Raw genomic sequence first — 21,923 nt, 5'->3', positions numbered from 1 at the left:
GTTTTCATACAGTTTCCTCGAAGCTGTCTAGGACTCAACAGTGAGGAAACAGACATGACACATGTTTAAATCTCATGTGAAACAGACGTTTGGAACCCAGAGCTGGAATTTAATTCATGGAGAAAGGAAATAAAATGGTGGCTCCTTTCAACACCCGAGGGAGAGATACTGGAAGGACACCATTTGAAATTGCTCATTTGATTCATTTGCTCTTTCTTGGTGTCATATATATATATATAGAGAGAGAGAGACCCAAAAATGAGGATAGAGCAAAGAAGATGCTTTGATAAGGATAAGACACCAGAGAGAGGGAAGACAAAATCAAAAGAGAAGAGCCTGGAGATAGTTGGGAAACAAAGAATCACAGGGGAAATTATATATTAGAGAGTTTAGTATTAAAGGAAGACTAGGCTTTGTTGTAATTAGTTACTAATGCAGTTTCTCAAGGGGCTTCCCTAGTGGCTCCAATGGTAAAGAATCTGCCTGCAAGGAGGGAGATACAGGAAGATCCCCTGGAGAAAGAAATGGCAACCCACTCCAGTATTCTTGCCTAGGAAATCCCATGGACAAAGAAGCCTGGCAGTTTCTTGGCCCCTCTTTTGTTCATTTTTAACTTTTTTAAAATGCTAAAAATTTTAGAGTATAATTGCTTCAGGGTTTTGTTAGTTTCTACCGTACAATAACATGAATCAGCTTATATATATATACACATACACACACACACATATATATATGCCCTTGCTCTTGAGCCTTCCTCTCAGACTGAGAGAAAATATTTGCAAACAAAGCAACTGACAAAGGATTAATCTCCAAAATATACAAGTAGCTCATGCAACTCAATATAAAAAAACCAAACAACTCAATCAAAAATATGGTCAAAACCCCTAAACAGACATTTCTCCAAGAAAGACATAGAAACAGCCAGCAAATACATGAAAAGATGCTCAACATTGCTCATTATTAGAGAAATGCAAATCAAAACTACAGTGACCTGTCACCTTACACCAGTCATAATGACCATCATCAAAAAATCTACAAACAATAAATGCTGGAGAGGATGTGAAGAAAAGAGAACCCTCTTGCATCTTGCACTGTCCTTGGCCCCTCTTAAAGAGTTTCTTCCTCTATAAAGTGGAGGCAGTGGTGGTACCACACTCATGAGGACCAAGGAAATACTACAGGAGACATACTTAGATAGGACATGGCTAGGAGAATACATAACAAAGACTGTTATCAGCATTAGATTAAAAGAAAATGTTTGTTGCTGTTTTTTATTGACTTCCAGTTTTATTGGGTTGTGGTAAAAGAACATCTCATAGAGTATGATAAAAAACAAACTAGTATTTTGAATTTTGTTTCATGGCCTTGTACATGGTTCATACTGGAGTGGGTTGCCATTCCCTTTTTCAGGGGATCTTCCTGACCCAGGGACTGAACCCAGGTCTCCTTCACTGCAGGCAGATTATTTACTGTTTGAGGCACCAGCAAAGCCCATCATTTTTTAGATGTTCTAAATAAATTTAAGACATTATTTTGGGGTAGAGAATTCTCTGTCTGCTGGATTAGATTTTTAAATTATATTTAAATCTACATTCTTAATAGTTGTTTTTGGTCTGCTTAATATCAGTTTCTGAGAGACTTCATTTTTTACTTTTGTTTGCATAAGAAGCAATGAGATGTTTTTTAAGAATGCTAACCTTATAAAGCTATCTTGGGATTTAAATGGCATGAATTATAAAGTTTTTCTATTATGCAAGAGCTGACTCATTGAAAAAGACCCTGATAATAGGCAAGATTGAGGGCAAGAGGAAAATGGGGCGACAGAGGATGAGATGGTTGGATGGTATTACTGACTCAGTGGATGAGTTTGAGCAAGCTCTGGGAGATGGTGAAGGACAGGGAAGCTTGGTACACTGCAGTCCATGAGATTGCATAGAGTCAGAAATAACTTAGCAACTGAACAACAACACCTGAATTTGCACAGAAGAGCTAGTTCAGTGACTGACATTTCACATTTTTCCGTTAAATAGTGATGTCACCTAAATGATCAATGCAGTGTTGGATCCAGCTACAAAGCCAGTGCAGGCACTCACACTGCCACTGAAGTCTGGAAGGTTCCCATAGGAGAGTCCCAAGAATGTCAGCAGTGTCTGAAATTGTGGGAAGTCTTCAGACAAGCAGGGGCTTTCCTGGTAGCTTAGCTGGTAAAGAATCTGCCAGCAGGGCAGGAGACCCCGGTTCGATTCCTGGGTCAGGAAGGTCCGCTGGAGAAGGGGTAGGCTACCCACACCAGTATCCTCGTGCTTCCCTTGTGGTAGAGAATCTGCCTGTAATGCGAGAGACCTGGGTTCAATCCCTGGGTTGGAAAGATCCCCCGGAGAAGAAAAAGGCTACCCACTCCACTATTCTGGCCTGGAGAATTCCATGGACTGTATAGTCCATGGGGTCGCAAAGAGTCGGACGTGACTGAATGACTTTCACTCACTTTCAGACCAGCTCATTTCATCCAGCTCTCAGTGGCTAGCAGGGCTACACCGAAGTCACTTAAGATAACCCATGTTTATCTTAATCTTGAAGTCCTTTGGCCTAAAAGATCACACTTTTTCTTGGTAGCTTGTAAGGAAACTTCCTCTTAAGACATGCCTTCATTTTTTTTTTTCTTTCAATTGCAGTCTTTTACTCATTTACTTGTTGTTCATTCTGTAGTATTTATTGAGCACTTTCTCTGGGCAACTCACAGTGAATGTGTTACATGGGATTATCAGAATGACGTCTTTCAGGCATTCTTGGAGCTCTGCAGTGTGTAAACTGAACACTGAAGACATGATTCAGATTAAGAAAATTCGTAAGTGAAAAGGGCTCACATAACTCTTGAGTCCGTGTGTATTTTTTACTCCCTCTTGAGGCAGATGACATGAGTTTGAGTAAACTCCGGGAGTTGGTGTGGACAGGGAGGCCTGGCATGCTGTAGTTCATGGGGTCGCAAAGAGCGACACAACTGAGCGACTGAACTGAACTGAGGCAGATGATGCAATCAGAATTTTTTCCACTTTTATTGATTAATTTTATTAACTGAAGCCCAGAATATGTCTGAATCTTGGTTGAATGCACTGGGGGAGAAGTATAACTTTGCCTTTTTTAAAAAAGTTGAATTGAGGCATAATTGCTGCTACTGCTAAGTCACTTCAGTCGTGTCCAACTCTGTGTGACCCCATAGACGGCAGCCCACTAGGCCCCCCTGTCCCTGGGGTTCTCCAGGCAAGAACACTGGAGTGGGTTGCCATTCCCTTCTCCAATGCATGAAAGTGAAAAGTGAAAGTGTAGTCGCTCAGTCGTGTCCGATCCTCGGCGACCCCATGGACTGCAGCGCACCAGGCTCCTCCGTCCATGGGATTTTCCAGGCAGGAGTATGATGTATAATAAATTGCTCCTGTGTGTGTGTGTGTGTGTGTGTGTGTGTGTGTGTATACTGTGTGTTCAGTTGAGTCTGACTCTTTGTGACCCCCTGGACTGTAGCCCACCAGGCTTCTCTGTCCATGGGATTTCTGCAGACAAGAATACTGGAGTGGGTAGCCATTCCCTTCACCAGAGGATCTTCATGAGCCAGGGATCAAACCCACGTCACCTGCATTGGCAGGCAAATTCTTTACCACTGAGCCACTTGGGAAACCCGTCATACTTAAATGTATAGAGTTTGATTCCTTTTGACAAATGTGTACACCACCCACCGTTTCAGATCTAGCACACCACGGAGAAGTTTGAGGTGGGGCTTGGACTTAACATCCTCGACACGCAGACAAAAGTTACAGTCGGGGCTGAGACCTTGGCTGAGCACCACTGAATGACAGCGCTGCTGAGACCATCTGAGTGACAGCAGACACTTGTCAACCTGGTTTTGGCAACTGCATTTCTGAGGTTACACCATCTAGTATTTGGACAAAACAAACACTTCAATTCTCTTATGCAAATTTCGGTTCAATTCCTTAAAAAGAAAAAATTAGCTACCCATCCTTCCTCTCGCAGACCGTGTGGGTGTGTTGGGGGCAAGGAGGGAGATGTGTTTATGTTGTCCTCTCACCAAAGAGCTCCTCAACAAGCCCAGAAAAATGTGCCCTTAAGCCCTACCTTCATTTGAGAATAGTCCAGGCAGTTATGCTGGCATTTTGCTGAGACTTGCAAAATTGGACAAAGAAGAATGCAAGTGCAAATGAAGTTGGATTTCAAGCCAGTAAGAGCTGGTTTGAAAGCTTTTTTAAAAAAGGTACAGCCTGTATGACATTAAAAACTTCAGAAAGAGTCTACTTCCACAAGCCTCTGTATCATAGATTCTGGAATAAATAAAGATGGTTCAGGAGAAGGGTTACTTACTGGAGCAAGATTTTTTTTAATGTCTTTTTAAATTTTGTTCGGAATTACCAAAGTGTTTGCAAAGGTTGCAGTCAGTTTTTTTAATAGTTTGTTTTTGTTTTTTTTTTTAAGGAGATTGTCTTCTGTATGTCCAATTTGTGGTGGTGTTTAGAAATATGTATAATGCCAGCTTACGGTTTTCCCTTCTGCTCCCTATCTGCTGGGATCGCTCCGTCTCTTCCTGTGTCTGGCAGGCCCCAGCGTCTGTGCAGGATCGTGTGGGCATTTGGTGTGATGTCACATGTTAGTGCTTTTGTCCTCGTTCCCTCCATCTTTCTTGTGAACTCGCTCCTTCTCCCCTGAAAACCCTTCCCTTCCCAGTCCCCTCTCCACCAGAAAGAGCTAACAAAGTAGCTTTCTCTACCTCACCTCTGCACAGTGATGACTCTGTGCACCAGTAACTTGTTTGTTATAGGTCTGCTCCCTTCCTAGATGCAGAGCTTCTTGAGGGCAGAGACCTTCGACTGCTCATGGTGTCAGGCACATTGTTGTTTAGTTGCTAAGTTGTGTCTGACTCTTTGCAACCACGTGGGCTGTATAGCTCACCAGGCTCCTCCGTCCATGGGATTTCCCAGGCAAGAATGCTGGAGTGGGATTTCCTTCTTCAGGGCATCTCCCAGACCAGGGATCAAACACAAAGTAGATGCCCAATCAGTGGGCTGGCCAAAGTAAAGGCGAGAGTGAAGGAGCCCTGGAAGAATTCAGGCAGAGGGATCTGAGAGGTAGGGCGAGAAACAAGAGATATTAGTGTAGAGGACACCAAGGGAGCAGAGGATCGGAAGAGGGAAAGGCTGGCCATTAGTGTTAATTTGCCAGGGACAGCCAATGAGACAAATACTGAAGACCTCCATTGTATTTTTAGGAACTGAGGGAAAATTTCTTGCGCCCTAGTCACATCCTGGATAATACTGCAGGTGCGTTAACAACACCAGGCAGAGAGTATCGGCAGTGAGAGGCGGCAGGTGACCTCTCAGAGGGATGCGTCGGTGGAGCTCGGCTCGGTGATATATTCTTCATCCTGATATTCTGTACAATGATTTTTTTTTTCCTGGTGTCAAATCCACTGAATAATGGGTCCTCTCAGTTTACAAACTGAATAGAGAGCTTAAAAATTCAGAAATATTTGCAGGATATAACACTGAGAGTCAGATTGAGTCAGACTGAGATTTGGGAGTATATTGGGTGAATCTTAACAGGCCTAAAATCCTAGTGGATCATTTCTCAGAAGGTGATAATGAGCAAGATGGTGACAGTTATAAAACTGTACAGTTCTCAACTTTCCTTTTTCTCAAAAAATTCAAATAATTTAGATTTTTTAAAACTACCAAAATTCACTTTAAAATTCTCTTTTTATTTATTTATTAATTTATTAATTTTTTAATTTTAAAATCTTTAATTCTTACATGTGTTCCCAAACATGAACCTTCCTCCCACCTCCCTCCCCATAACATCTCTCTGGGTCATCCCCATGCACCAGCCCCAAGCATGCTGCATCCTGCGTCAGACATAGACTGGCGATTCAATTCACATGATAGTATACATGTTACAATGCCATTATCCCAAATCATCCCACCCTCTCCCTCTCCCTCTGAGTCCAAAAGTCCATTATACACATCTGTGTCTTTTTTGCTGTCTTGCATACAGGGTCGTCATTGCCATCTTCCTAAATTCCATATATATGTGTTAGTATACTGTATTGGTGTTTTTCTTTCTGGCTTACTTCACTCTGTATAATCGGCTCCAGTTTCATCCATCTCATCAGAACTGATTCAAATGAATTCTTTTTAACGGCTGAGTAACACTCCATTGTGTATATGTACCACAGCTTTCTTATCCATTCATCTGCTGATGGACATCTAGGTTGTTTCCATGTCCTGGCTATTATAAACAGTGATGCGATGAACATTGGGGTACATGTGTCTCTTTCAATTCTGGTTTCCTCGGTGTGTATGCCCAGCAGTGGGATTGCTGGGTCATAAGACAGTTCTATTTGCAATTTTTTAAGGAATCTCCACACTGTTCTCCATAGTGGCTGTACTAGTTTGCATTCCCACCAACAGTGTAGGAGGGTTCCCTTTTCTCCACACCCTCTCCAGCATTTATTGCTTGCAGATTTTTGGATCGCAGCCATTCTGACTGGTGTGAAGTGGTACCTCATTGTGGTTTTGATTTGCATTTCTCTAATAATGAGTGATGTTGAGCATCTTTTCATGTGTTTGTTAGCCATCCGTATGTCTTCTTTGGAAAATAAATGACCCAATCAAAAAATGGGCCAAAGAACTAAAATTCTCTTTTTAAAACTACCAAAATTCGCAAGAAAAGTATAGCCATAAAATGAGGAAATAAATGTCTTTCTATGGAATATTTGAGCACTTGAAGAGAAAGAAGACAATGTCTTATTAGCAAGAAGAACAAAATATTCATGAGATGGTAACATCATCTAATAAAAAAAATACACAGCTTCATGAAGGATAAGAAACTAGAATAATTCAAAGGAGATGAATATATTGGATTTTTGGGAGAATGGAAACCTTTAAAGCATCATGGTTATTAAAAGTATAGGAATAGAAGATGTCCAGTTATATATTTTAAATTACTTAATTACACTGTAAGATTTCTTTTAGCTCAGAGCCCAATATCATCATCATTCTTTGAACTACTTGGAAAAAAAAATGAAATTCCGCTTGCGACTGTTACCATGAGGAGGGGGAGACTGACTTAACATCACAGTCTGTGAATATTCTCCTTTAGCCCAAACCAAGCTGAATTCTTTGTGGCTGATTATCATTCACCTTGTCAGCCAACTGAAATATTTTGAAAGGAAAGTTTACTTTTTTCATGTTCACAAATTTAATACTATTTTAAAATAAAAATTGGCCCTTTTATCATTATCCTAAAATTTGAATAGTAGCACATTTAAGCTGTTCTCACTTTTCTCTTTAAGAAAACATATTAAATGACTAGAGTCATATCTTTTTTTATTCCCAATGAGTGGAGAATATTTGGGCAGGAGATGGGTTACACTGAGAATATCTGGAACCCTCAAACCCTCTCTAACATCATTTTATTTTTAGAAGATCAGGAGATGAGGGACACCTTCAAGTGGGGTGGGATTTTCCCCCCCTAATTATGATTTAAATCTTAGGAAATGTAGTACATTTATCTAAAATGCATTTTAATATGAAAAGTCTCAACATGAATACATTTTATTAAAGCAAGAATCTGAATTCTCCTGCTTTTTCTTACTGCCATTGCATGGACCTTACAGATGTCCTGACAGCTGGGTTATGTGGGGCGGGGTAGGGCTGGAGTTAGGTCAGCCAGACCCCTCCTCCCTCACTCAGTGGCGCAATGGAAAGGTAGAGAAAGACTTTAGAGTTCTTTCAGATTTCATGTATACATTTAAGAATGCAGCATGGCATACTTTTGAGTATGGTAGTTTTTGTTTTGTTTTCTTCAGTATGCTGTAGCTTAAAGCGTGGACTTGGGCAGAAGCACTGAAGGCAGGTCAGATCTGTGTTCTGATCTCCTCTCTGCTGGTTCCTTGGCATTTGGCGGTCTCGGTGTGCTCGTCTGTAGAGCAGGGGGATTAGGAGGAATCCGTGAGATGATGCATGTCCAAAGCTTAGCACAGAACCTGGCCGGTATTAAGTGTGCCGTAACCACAGCTGTTGTTACTATGTTCCAGATGCCTCAGCTCTTAACCCTGTGTTGCAGCCAGGCTCTCCGCGGGCAGCCGTGCCTGTCCCACACTCTATGTGATAATCACACCTTGTTTCTGAGGCTCCATTTCATTTCGTCTGCACTCTTGTTCAGCCCCCTGAGGATACTGTGAATTGGAAAAGAGAGTCACTCAAAGCTCAAGTTTCAGCTTATCTTTGCTAGATTTCCCCCTGTTAACATCCAGTATTTTGTGGCCCAGGGCTCTACCCTGTTAGGGACTCAGAACTTAACCACTGTTCTCTAGATTTTTATTATGGAAATGTATTTTTTCTCCTGTTAAATCATTACCTCAAACTTTAAGTAATGCTTTACTTTTAATTTCTTTGCTGGGAAAAAAAGTGTGTTTTCATTAAGCTAAGGGAGATTCAAGAAGTCTCATGGGCTTTTCAAAATAGTTTTGTACAAGCCACTCATTGTTTTGAAGTTTGTGGTATGTTCCAACTTGACAAAATAGTTTTAAGTCCTGCAAGGGAAATGGTGTATAATTAGTAAAATAACTTAATAATCTAATATGTAAACAGCTTGCTGGATTATAATTATAATTTATGGGTTATAGTGCAACCCTAATCTGGACACACTTCTTAAAAAAAAAAAAAACTTTACTCTTCAGAAAATCTGTTGTAAAAAGAACTATTTGCTAAAAGGAGAAAAGAGAATGAAACTTATACTCAAGTGAAAAGACCCAGCTCCTAGACTCTATCAAATAATCTAACCTACTTGGCATACAGTAAACCAAAGTAAGGGCTTCCCGGGTGGCGCTAGTGGTAAAGAACCCACCTGCCAATACAGGAGACATAAGAGACGTGGGTTCCATCCCTGGTTTAGGAAGATCCCCAGAGGAGGGCATGGCAACCCACTCCAGTATTCTTGCCTGAAGAATTCCACGGACAGAGGATCCTGGCCGGCTACAGTCCAGAGACTTGCAAATAATCTCTTCACACGCACGCATACAAGCAAAAACCAAAGTAAACAGTGATTTCTGAGACAGCCTCTAAATCCCGTATAATGTTACGTATCTACCGATTCCAGGCACTGGGAAGAGAAAAGGCAGATTTTATCATCTTTACCTTCTGACTCACACTGCAGTCAAGCAGAACCTAAGGGGTGTGTGTGTGTGTGTGTGTGAGAGAGAGAGAGAGAGAGAGACAGAGGAGGAGCAGGGGAGAGGAGACCCAGCCCTGGGACATGAAAGGATAAATGATAGAAATATGAGTTCTGCAGAGTCAGTTAGAGAAAAGAGGGCAGAGCCTTTCCACATAAATAGAGCAAGGGGAAAGGGAACAAAGGATGTATGAAAGCAAAGTCCGGAAGAGAGAGAAAGCAAGCATGGGGCAGGTCGAGCTGGAATCTGGTGAACGCTGCTTTTTCTCAGACCACCAAACCAGTTGACCACGTTAGTTGCAAGCCAGGCGGGATCCCAGCAGAGACCACAGGGTCGTTTCCACTGGCTGAGTGGAGGGTGCCCTCCGTGGTAGGTCACAGCTCACTGGCTAGACCTCTGACTTCACCTTGTCAGACAGCTGACCTTTCCCAGAAGCCATCTTCCAGGTAGAGCGCAGGAGGGGAGGGGAGGGTGGGAGGCTGCACTGGGTTCCCGGCAGCACTGCTGCTCATGCACACCCACCCCGGGGTCCTTCCTGCTCATCCCAGCTATCTGTCATCTCCTCTGTCCAGCCCACTTCCAGTCGACTGCCCGCCAGATAAGGAATGTTGTAAAGACAGACGTTTGCTCTGTCTGTGTTGTGTGAAACAAAAAGGTCGGAGGAAATGTAAAAATGTTTCCCAAAGTTTCCCCAAAACTTCTATAAAAAAAAAGTCTCCAAGAGTTTCAGAAAACAACAATAATTAGGCTTGTGATTTGCATAGGTATTCATTCTGAAAGAGTAAGTTGTGGTTGCTTTATGGCGTCGCACCAATAAAACAGAGATCACGCTCAGCACTCATCTCGCCCCTTTTATTACCCGTGTGCCACAGCTGTTGGCATTCCTCAGCCTCCTGCACCTAATGATTTTTTAGATCTCTCCTCCCCTGTGCTCTTTACTGTGGATAGGAGGGGCTGCTTAGTAATTCTACACCTGTTCAAGTCCACGCCTATCAACTTGCTAAGCTTCCCAGACAAGTGCGGGGCAAAGCATGAGAACTCCTGAGTGGAGAGGAGGGGTGGAGACAGAGGCGGCTGCGCCTGGATTTGGCTTTTCAGAATTTTTTGCCAGGAAAATCAAATGTATTTGCTACCATGGCGGTTGATGACAGCAATTTATATTCCAGGACGAAGAACAAACTAAATTCATCGCAAAATGATTATAAATCATCAAGACGGAGCAGCCTGCCACCTGAATTACTCATAGGAAATGATATTAAAGCAAGACTTCAAAGAAACTTTAGAAACTTGGAACCCATTCACCTGAGGCGCCCAAAAAAGAGACCATCCATATTTCCAGGTAGGATTTGTTTCAGTTGATGCCTGCCGGTTAAAACAACAACAACAAGGATTGTGTTTCATTTCTAACGATCAGATGTGTTACATTTCAAATTAACTTGGGACATGTCTGAGAACTTGAGGCAGTAAAGTAAACATGCTTAATTGTAAAAAAAAAAAAAAACACAGTTCTTTCACCTGAAATCACTCTCATCCTTTTTCTTTTCTTGATTTATTTTCATATCTTTAAGGGTCTGTAAATAGGTGTCTCTTTGACTTTAAGTATCTGTAAATAGGCAGCTATTCTGTCGGGCTGCGGAATCTGGGACCTGCTTTGCTTGCAGTCCTGGAGAATTCCATGCTGCATTTCATTTTCTGACATATTTTCCTTATTTTGCAAGATTATTGGATTGTTGAGTGAAGCTGATGTTTGTGTGCACCAGAAATTAACGCCATTAAATACTCAAATGCATGCTTCAAATTCCTGTCTTGCATCAGAGCCTAAAACCATTTGTAGTAAAGGGCTCGATTAAGGTGGAGTGTACTGGAGCTCAGAAGACTCCCAGATTTCAATCTCGATAAAGAGATTCTGGTGGTGGCCTTAGGTGGCCAAGCCTGGTATTACAGGTGTGTAGATTGTATAAGGTGCCTGTGACAGTGAACTCTCGCTGAGGTATCACTGGTGCGTGATCCCTGGAGAGGATAATTATTTAGTCAACTTATTTCAGTACTGTTTGCGCTGGAATTTTCTGGAGAAACTGAAAGTGGCCTTTTGTTGTGATTGATTGACTGGTTAGATTGATAGATTAGACCCAACTGCTGAAATCTAATTCTGTGATGATAGAAAATAAACGAGGAGAATTCATTCAAGCTTTCCTTCGTCATAAAAATGAAACATACCCCCCTCACAGTCTTTGTACTGTTTTAGGAAATATTGAACAGCTAGGTGATGATTTAGAAATGTGGGCCACCAAGGCCGCAAGCTGAAAATTTCAGTTCATAAGGAAGTTCTTCTGTTCATGGAGTTCTTGGGTCAGTGATGCTACCCTGGTGTGAAAATACTCTGCGGGAAAAAGCAAAGCCCAGGCTGCAGTGGGCCAGAGGTGTACGTGTGTAGGTACATTGGCAGGAGAAGGAAGGGGATGATGGGAACAAGACTGCGAGGAGGTGCGCTTGAGTGACTGGAGTATCTGAAAACACAGTAGCTTTCTGCCTGTTCTCTTTGATCTGAAAGTAATGAGGAGCCCAGACCTGCCTCGCTCTCCCGAGGCTGTGTGACACAAAACGCTTTCTGTTAGAGCTGGTTCCCTAGCCCTTCTTCAGAAACCTGCTCCCAGGCCTGTTCTTCACCTTCTGCTCTTTCTTCTCCTTGTGTTTGGTTTAATGTATGAGAATCCATGTGGCTTCCCTGGTGGCTCAGTGGTGAAGAATCTGCCTGCCAAGGCAGGAGACACGGGTTCGATCCCCTGGAGGAGGAAATGGCAACCCACTCCAGTATTCTTGCCTGGGAACTGCCATGGACAGAGGAGCCTGGCGGGCTACAGTCCACGGGGTCGAAAAAGAGTGGGACGCGACTGAGCGACTAAATGACAACAACAACGTTGGAATCCACGGGTGTCGTGATTCACCAGGCTTTTCTCTACCACCCCTCCCCCACACTTCCAGACAGCCAGATCCCAGAATATCTCACCCTCTCCAGCCTCCATTTCCGTTTTGCCTTCTCTTTCTAGAAGGTCATCTCGCTCCAGGCTGTCAGCTACAATCACAGAATTATGAGAAGACCTCTAGCTCGAACCTCACACAAGGCATTCCTAAGAACTTGGACTGTCCTAATTAATTGGACAGGGTGGAGCTGTGAAAGAGGCCTTGAACTTAGGGGACTTGGGTTCTAGTGTAGACTGTGTCCCTAAAGGGCCAGTCTCCAAGCCACCTCACCGACCCCTGTGGCCTTCAGTGACATTCTTTTTCTTCTGCCTAGTTCTGCTGCCATTCCCCACCTTGGGGACAGCAAGAGGGGATGAACTCTTAACAGCCTCCCTGTGTGCCATGGTATCCAGGTGACAAGGTGGAGAGTTACCTGCCTGAAGTTTGAACAACGCTGGCTACTTCTTTTTTGTCTAAATTCGATTTCAAATAAACCACAACTTCACTGTCATGCAGGCTGCACTGACTTCTTTTTACGACAGATGGCTTAGAAATACCCTGGCCTGAAAAACCCACTGCAGCTCCTAAAGGTCAGCTGAAACAGAAACGTACATCAGGTGTGTTGCTGTGCTCAGTCACGTCTGACTCTTTGCGATCCCCATGGACTGTAGCTCACCAGGCTCCTCTGTCCACAGGGATTCTCCAGGCAGGAATACAGGAGTGGGTTGCCATGCCCTCCTCCAGGGGATCTTCCCAACCCAGAGATCAAACCCAGGTCTCCCACACTGCAGGCAGATTCTTTACCATCTGAGCCATGAGGGAAGCCCAAGAATACTGGTGTGGGTAGTCTATCCCTTCTCCAAGGGATCTTCCCAACCCAGAAATCGAACCAGTGTCTCGTGCATTGCAGGCAGATTCTTTACCAGCTGAGCTATCAGGGAAGCCCCTGTATGATAAGTAGTGACACGTGAAGAGCAGATACAATGTGGGGCCAAGCATCAGGGAAATTTAGGCACCAACTCAAAATGGTAACTATTGTTATCATTTGTCTGATGAGATTCAAGATTGAAGACGCGTCAGTGTTCTGATGTGTATTCACTCTGACCCTTACAGACTCCCAGATAGCGTTATCCTCCGTCTCAAGTCCCCTGTTCTCAGTCCTAAGCCAAGCGATTGACTGCTGTGTTGATCAGTTCATTCATTCACTCATGCAATATTCATTTAGTTCTTGCACTTGGCCAGGTTGGACCATGAAGAAGCAAGCTACATGTTATTCTGTTCTTATTGCCCATTTCTCCTCTAAGGACCATCCCACATGTCAGATGGTTATCAACCCAAAATGAAAATGTGTTTGTTTCATTCCCTTAAATTCTTCAATGACTTCCTTTGCTCTTAGGATAAAGTCCAGACTCCTTAATGCAAAGTACACGAGACTGCTTACCCAACCAGTGCTTCTGTCTTTGGCCCATCTCTTAGCATTCCTCCTCTTGCAGTCCTGCAAACCCAGCCCACTTCAGATCCCCATGGCCCATCACACCTGCTCTTCTGGGTTAAGTGCTGTATCACCTACGTGCCCAGTTTCACCTGACTAATTCCTACCTTAGCTTCAGGTGTCAGCTTGACCACCCTCTTAGGGAATGTCCAGGAAGTTTTCCTGGCCCTGCCAACTGGGTTGGGTCTATTCTCTGTTCCTTCTCTTGACACCTGGACTTTTCCCTATCATAACACTTATTGTATTGTAATTATCTGTTTACTTGTCTATATCTTCCACTAGCCCGGGAGCCAGGGACCATATCAGTCCTGTTAACCATTGTGTCCCTTGTACCTGTCACAATGCTTGGCACATAGCATGAGCTCAGTAAATATTTATTCAGTTGACTCAAATTGTGGTTGACTCAAATTGTGCTTGACTCAAATTGAGCTCCTGGCATGCCTGTGCACTCTGTATACCCCCTTCACCCTCCCATCCTCTCTCGCCTCCCAATACACACACACACACACACACCGCACACAGACCGACCGCACGCACACACCACACATACCACACACACACCACACATACCACACACATCACACACACCACACACACACACACACCGCACACACACATGACACATATCACACATACACACCACACATACCACACACATACACCACACACACATCACACACACAACACATACCACACATACCACACACACACACTGCGCACACGTACCACACACACACCACACACACATCACACACACATCACACACACCACACACACATACCACACACACACACTGCACACACACACCACACACATACCACACACACACCACACACACACACACCGCACACACACACACACATGCACGCACCACACACCACACCCATACATGACACATATCACACATACACACCACACATACCACACACACTGCACACACACACACCACACACAGACCGACTGCACACACACACGACACATATCACACATACACACCACACATACCACACACATACACCACACACACATCACACACACAACACACACCACACACACATACCACACACGCCACACACACACACTGTGCACACATACCACACACACATCACACACACCACACACACCACACACACATACCACACACACACACACACACACACACACACATACCACACACACACCACACACACACACACACACACACACACACACCCCGCACACACACACACACACACAGGCACCACACACACACACACACACGCACGCACCACACACCACACACATACATGACACATATCACACATACACACCACACATACCACACACACTGCACACACACACATACCACACACACATACCACACCACACCCATACATGACACATATCACACATACACACCACACATACCACACACACTGCACACACACACCACACACAGACCGACTGCACACACACACGACACATATCACACATACACACCACACACACACACACACACATCACACACACAACACACACACACACATACCACACACACCACACACACACACTGTGCACACATACCACACACACATCACACACACACACACACACACACACACACACACACACACACACACACACACACCACACACACACCACACACACACACCCCGCACACACACACACACCGCACACAGGCACCACACACACACACACGCACGCACCACACACCACACACATACATGACACATATCACACATACACACCACACATACCACACACACTGCACACACACACATACCACACACACATACCACACCACACCCCACACACACAGCTCACATATCACATACACACCACACACACACCACACACCACATACACACACACACACACACACACCACACACACACCACACACACATACACCACACACACCACACACACACGCCACACCACGCACACACACTGCACATATATACACCGCACATACCACACACACATACACCACAGATACCGCATACACACACTGTGCATACATACACACACACACACACACCTACCCACCCACCCCTGTGTTCCTGTTCTGCCCTTTCTTCCCTTCTCCACCTGGGCTTCAAGGCCTGATTCGCAACTTCTGTCTTCTGTAATCACCCAGTCTTCTGGCCTCTCTTGGGTTCTCCTCTGTGCCGTCCACTTCCTTGGCTTCATTACTGCATAAAGAGTCCTTCCCTTTCTTCCTGGGGTTGTGTTCAATTGTCTTAGGTTGTGAAAGCCTTCAGTATTTTGTTGCTTGGTGGCAACTGTTAAGTTTTGTACAGAAACTCTTTGAAAACAGGGACGTATATGTCTTCGAATGGCCCAGTTGTATTGGAGAAGGAGTTGGGCATCCTAGGTGGTCAGTGTTCAGTGGGGTTAACTAATTAACTTCAATTAGTGGTGAGTTAACTAATTTACTGTGAGGCAGGGTCCATCCTGTGGAGCCCACCTCATTATAGCTCTAGAAGAGAACGAGTTGGCAGTAGAGACTGTCAAAGGGCAAGGTCTTTATCAGTGATGTTCATCACTGTAGGAACTCCCGGTGAGGGGGAGTGCAGGTACCCCATCTCAGTATGTAATTCATTCATTAAAATGTGTTAGGATCCTCTGTATCCCAGGATCTATTCTAGCCCTTGGGAAAACAGCAGAAGAGAAGAGAGTTTCTTATGTGACTGATGGGAAAGAATTTTCCTAGCAGGATGCCTTGCATACCATATAATCCGGCAAATACCTCTTGAGTCAAGGAATGAGGGGACACCATACTCACAGCAATGAATCGTAAATAAAACCAGTACATATAAACATCCTATTCATATGATTTTTACCAAATCATCAAAAATTAACCATTTATCTTTCTCCTGAAGAAGCCTCAACAGTAGAACTAGTTTGAGTTGCTCATTTGAAGTTCCACCATCTCAGCTCCACCAGGCCAGGCATTAAGAATGTACGTAGGTCTCGGGACTTCCCTGGTGATCCACTGGGCCAAGACTCCGAGTTCCCAATGCAGGGGGCCCGGGTTCGATCCCTGGTCAGGGAACTAGATACCACATGCCTCAACTAAGACCTGGTGCAGCAACCCCCCCCCCAACCAAAAAAAGTGTAGGTAGGTCCCTAGCAGGCAGGCAGCCTGACTTCCTCATCCTCCTGAAAGAATTCCAGCAGCTTCAGAGCAGAGGGCTCAGCTCAGTGATCTAAGAAAGCAAAGGAGGAGAGAGAAGTGGTCCTAACACATACCACACCCATGGGCATGTCAGATTGAAGTGAGCATCTCTTCCTGTACATGGAACAGAGTGGGGCCCAGGTTCCCAGGTGTCAGAGGCTGTTCACTCAGCTCTCCTAAGCAGACAAGTTGATGCATCTCATCTGCTCAGTCTTAAAATATCCTACGGATTTTGCAGTCATCTGTTTAAGAAGCGAGGAGCCATCTGCCTGGAGGAAACAGGCCGTTCCGCGCGTACTTCCTTGTTGCTTAGAGGACGAGTGTGGGGAGTCTGCTGGGGCCTCGAGGAGCAGGGCCTTTCCAGGCAGGACTCACATAGCAGATATCCCAGCGATATAAGTGAACCTCCATTCTTGTTTTTAAAGCAGTTCTACTCCAGAGACTTTCTTTTAAAAAGAATATCCACAATCTAAAAAAAACGTCATTTAAATCATTTTAATAATAAAACAGAATTTGAACATTTCTGGCTTCCTGGGTGTCTCAGTGGTAAAGAATCTGCCTGCCAATGCAGGAGACTCTGGTTTGATCCCTGGGTTGAGAAGATCCCTTGGAGGAGGAAATGGCAACCCACTCCAGTATTCTTGCCTGGAAAATTCCATGGACAGAAGAGCCTGGTGGACAAGAGTCCATGGGGTCGCAAAGTGTCAGACACTACTCATCAACTAAACAATAACAACAAAGTAAATCCCCCTTGCTGCACGCAGGGTTTTATTGGAAACACAGGGAAGCAGTAAGAACAACAGCAGGTAGGTGGTTCTGGGCTCCCCGAGGTGGCCAGAAGGAGAGAGTGAGGCTGAAGAGTTGGGCTGGGTGCGCTCCTGGGAGCCTCTTATCCTGGGCGCAGGGAAGGACTGTAATTAAGCTGCCTCCCCGAGTACCGTGTTGGCTGTCAGAATTCTGTCACTCAGGCCTCTGTTGAGTAGTGATTGGATGACGGTCCAGCAGGGCCTTCCAGGGACCAAGAGGCCGCCATAGCGCCTCCTTAAAGATGTGCTGTAAACTGGGCTTCCTGGGATCCTGTGCCGCTGGGTTCAGTGGCTCCTCTCGGTGACATCAGGACCCATGTTTCCCATACCTGGGTGTCCCCACAGCACCCACCTCTCGGCTTTGATGTGGGAGGTGCCCTGAAGGTGGTCAGATGGGCAGACAGGGTGGAGGCGGGTGCGAACGAATGTGTCATCACCGATCCAGGGCCCCACCCCGTCCATCTGTCCTGCCCATCAGGTCATGTGACTTCCTTCTGCAGCAGCTTCCAGAGGTGGCCGTGCGCCAGACTAAGGTCAGGGAGCCCCAAAGGCACGAGTCTGAACTGCTTCTCTCGTGAAAGGGTTCCAGCTGAAGGATTTCACAAAGTATCTACCTCACAACCGGGTTCAAGTTCTAACCCCCCATCTTAAGAAATGTGTAACCTCAAATGAGTCACTTGATCTCGTAGACCCTTTTTATTTATTTATCTATTTTTTCCTAGTTGCTGAACAAATACTTTCTGTTGGAAAAAATAGATAAATAAACAGTTGAGAAACTGAAATTAAGTGTAAACTTCCAGGCTATTAAACACTGGAGCCTTCTTTCTATTCTTCCTCTCGGAAACTTTTTTATTTCTTCATCTGTAACATGGGGATGAATATGAAGTGTCACCAAGTCACATGAAACTCAATGAAATAGTGCACGATGATGAAATGATACACAGCTGGAATTGACAGTGTTCGCTTATACTTTGGTGGCATCAAAGGTCTTGTTTCTCAGAATTTGTACTTTTCATGGGTAGGTGTGATTGAAACACTTTTGCAAATCTTCATGGTTGGAGAATTATCCTAAGTTGCTAACCAGACCCTCTGTGAATGTAAATTCTGTGTAAGGAGACGATGCTACTAAAAGACCTGTTAATTTCATTTTCCAAGAAAAAGAGGATAACACAGAAACTCTTGTCATGATGTAAATATCCATATATTTTCTCAACATGAATTATCAAACTTGAGAGTGTTGTCATGACAGGCCTCTAAAAAAACTGTTCTGTATAAGTAACAACACTGTTGGTGATTTCAAAACTTAGTTGTGGCCTTGTTATGTTTAATAATTTTTCTTAGTTTTGTCTAAGGCCCTGCTTTTGGAAATTTATCCTTGGCTTTCCTTTGAACCAAAAGTTGGAATAGGATGGTAATTGGTTTGTAATTATATATAATATATAGCTTATCTATATGATTATAAATGAATTAACCACTTGAAATTCATCTTTTTAAATATTAGGACTATTTAGACTTCAAAACTTTTGAATGTCAAAAATTTGACATTTGGGGGAAATGGAGGTCAAGTGTTAGGACTTGTTGCTTTCACTGCTGGAGTTCACTTCCTGTTTGGGGAGCTTAGATCCTGCAAGCTACTTGGCACAGCCAAAAAAAAAAAAAAAATTGACATTTTAATTTAAAATATTTATAGCATTTTTCCAAGTCTGTGAGTATGTTTCTGTTTTGTAAGTAAGTTTATTTGTATCATTTATTTTTAAATTCCACATATTAGGGATGTTATACAATATTTCTCCTTCTCTGTCTGACTTACTTCATTATGGTTGTCAGGGGGATGGATATGGGGAAGGGATAGTAAGGGATTTGGGGATGGACAGGTACACACTCCTATATTTAAAGTGGATAATCAACAAGAACCTATTGCATAGCACAGGGAACTCTGCTCAGTGTTACATGGCAGGTTGGATGGGGAGGGAGTTCGTGGGAGAATGGCTACACGTGTATGTGTGGCTGAGTCCCTTCACTGTTCACCTGAAGCCATCACAACATTGTCTGTTAATTGGCTATATCCCAATACAAAATCAAAAGTTAAAAAATAAAATATTTACAGCATTTCTTACTCAAAAATACTAATGAAGCAAAAACCGAGGCATCCTCTTTTCTTAATTGAATGTATTTTTTGGACAAGTTTCTTCAGGAAGGCAAAATTTCTGTTCTCGTTTTGCTTTGTTCTATTTTCTAAAAAGAGACAAAGCCAAAACCGTTTAATGAGGTTATTAATATGGTGATCCAGTTACTTTTAAGGAACACAAAAATGCTAATACTATACACATGCATGATAAACAAAGGGAAATAAGTTTTACCTTTATGCAGGGACCCAGAATAAACAGAAGGTGTTAGATTTGCAGCTTGACTTCAGACTTTTTCTCATTGTCATAAAAAGATAAATGAATACAAATAATATGGTTCTGAAGACAAGACTTAAAATATATTACGAGGTGGCTTAAACACTCTTGTTCTAAAAGCAGTTCATTTCCATTTGCTGAGCTATAGCAAATGTGTAGCTGTACAGATTTGAGCGCTCCCACAAACTTATTTCCATTCTTAACATTCTAAGTTCTAGTAGTCATATCTAGACTGTGAAAAGATTACATATTCTTATATCCACGTAACTTTATATTAAGATCCCTGGTGGCTCAGACAGTGAAGAATCTGCCTGCAATGAGGGAGTCCTGGGTTCAGTCCCTGGGTCAGGAAGATCCCCTGGGGGAGAGCATGGCAGCCCACTCCAGCCTTCTTGTCTGGAGAATCCCATGGACAGAGAAGCCTGGTGGGCTACAGTGCCCAGGGTCACTAAGAGTTGGAGATGACTGAGCAACTTTATATTTACTCAAGCTATTTCAGTGATAATTTTAATATTTTGTATTGTTTCCATGAGTAATGTACTCTTAACAAATATTTAGCAGGGGGAATGGTCATCCAGTTACCCAGTTAAATACATAAATGACCAGATCCCAACATTCCTTTACTTCAAATACTTTGGGAGTCTGTAAAGAATGTTTACCTTCAAATTTTAACTAGAATACCTCCCACTTTTCTTTAAAGTCTAGGAAAATGTAGACTTAGGAATAGGGGTTTACAAAATGAGCTTAAACAGGTAGTCATGTTTGGGTGGCATGCATGTAAAAACTCCCATTACAAAATGGTCAGGTTGTTTTTCAGTCACAAGTTTAAAACCTCCCATCTTGAGTGGGACATGTGTTAATTTTTGTGTGTGCCACACAACTTATTATCAGAGCTGTCTTTGAACATCCTGGGAGTTCAGAGCCCCAAGGTGGAGGAACCAGGAAGAGGGTGTGTACTTTTGTCAGGAGATCAGGTTTCTCTATGGTCCTCCCTCAGCTATCAAATCACACTCTTCTGTCCCACCCTGATACTTAAGAAAGACTGAATCCTCTTGATGGATAATCAATACTGGATGGCATCTTGGAGCAATTATGGGCCAGAAAGATTCGATTTAATGAAACATTCTTTTAAGTATCAAAATAGCTCAAGGATAAGGACTTCCCTGGTAGCTCAGTGGTAAAGAATCCACCTGGCCAGCGCAGGAGACACGGGTTTGATCTGTGGTCTGAGAAGATCCCACGTGCCATGGAGCGACTAAGTCTGCGCACCGCAGCCACTGAGCCTGTTCTCTAGAGCCTGGGAACTATACAACCACTGAGCCCACGCACCACAACCACTGAGCCCACGCACCCAGAGCCTGGGCTCCTCAATAAGAGCAGCCACTGCACCAAGAAGCCCGTGCACCGCAGCTAGAGAGCAGGCCCTGCTCACTGCAACTAGAGACGTGTCTGCCCAGCAATGAAGACCCAGCACAGCCAGACATAAATGAATAGTTATTTTTAAAACCAGTGCCCAAGGATAAAGGAAGCTGTGCCGTGAGAAACACAACATCTATTCAACAAAAATCTAAGCTATCTTGTTGAATGTCTACTAGATGCAAAGCACTGTGAAGGCCGAGCTGATGGTTAAGACACTGATACACAGCAATTTGTTCCCTATCTAATTTTTTACTGGGATAGTTCAGTTCAGTTCAGTCGCTCAGTCGTGTCTGACTCTTTGTGACCCCATGATTTGCAGCACGTCAGGCCTCCCTGTCCATCACCATCTCCCAGATTTCACTCAAACTCACATGCATCGAGTTGGTGATGCCATCCAGACATCTCATCCTCTGTTGTCCCCTTCTCCTCCT

At 43.7% G+C, this 21,923-nt stretch overlaps 1 protein-coding gene and 1 long non-coding RNA gene across 2 annotated transcripts in view; one reads left to right on the top strand and one right to left on the bottom strand.

The window, feature by feature from the left end:
- Positions 1-5,737: 5,737 nt before the first annotated feature.
- Positions 5,738-10,059, bottom strand: LOC121820437 (uncharacterized). Its single transcript, XR_006060966.2, has 2 exons — positions 8,908-10,059; positions 5,738-8,236 (listed from the first exon to the last, which is right to left on the bottom strand). It is a non-coding gene; the product is annotated as an uncharacterized LOC121820437 (long non-coding RNA).
- The window catches only part of FRY (FRY microtubule binding protein), a 331,149-nt gene continuing 318,640 nt past the window's right edge, over positions 9,415-21,923 (top strand). The window contains 2 exon segments of the mRNA XM_042254804.2: positions 9,415-9,678; positions 10,399-10,571. Of these exon segments, the coding sequence (XP_042110738.1) occupies positions 9,422-9,678; positions 10,399-10,571 (430 nt within the window). The 5' untranslated portion in view covers positions 9,415-9,421.

The sequence above is a fragment of the Ovis aries genome, chromosome 10 (genome assembly GCF_016772045.2).
Source record: "Ovis aries strain OAR_USU_Benz2616 breed Rambouillet chromosome 10, ARS-UI_Ramb_v3.0, whole genome shotgun sequence".
Taxonomy (NCBI): Eukaryota; Metazoa; Chordata; class Mammalia; order Artiodactyla; family Bovidae; genus Ovis; species Ovis aries.
The sequence above is the reverse complement of the archived record's forward strand: the minus strand, read 5'-3'. Positions and strand labels throughout refer to the sequence as shown.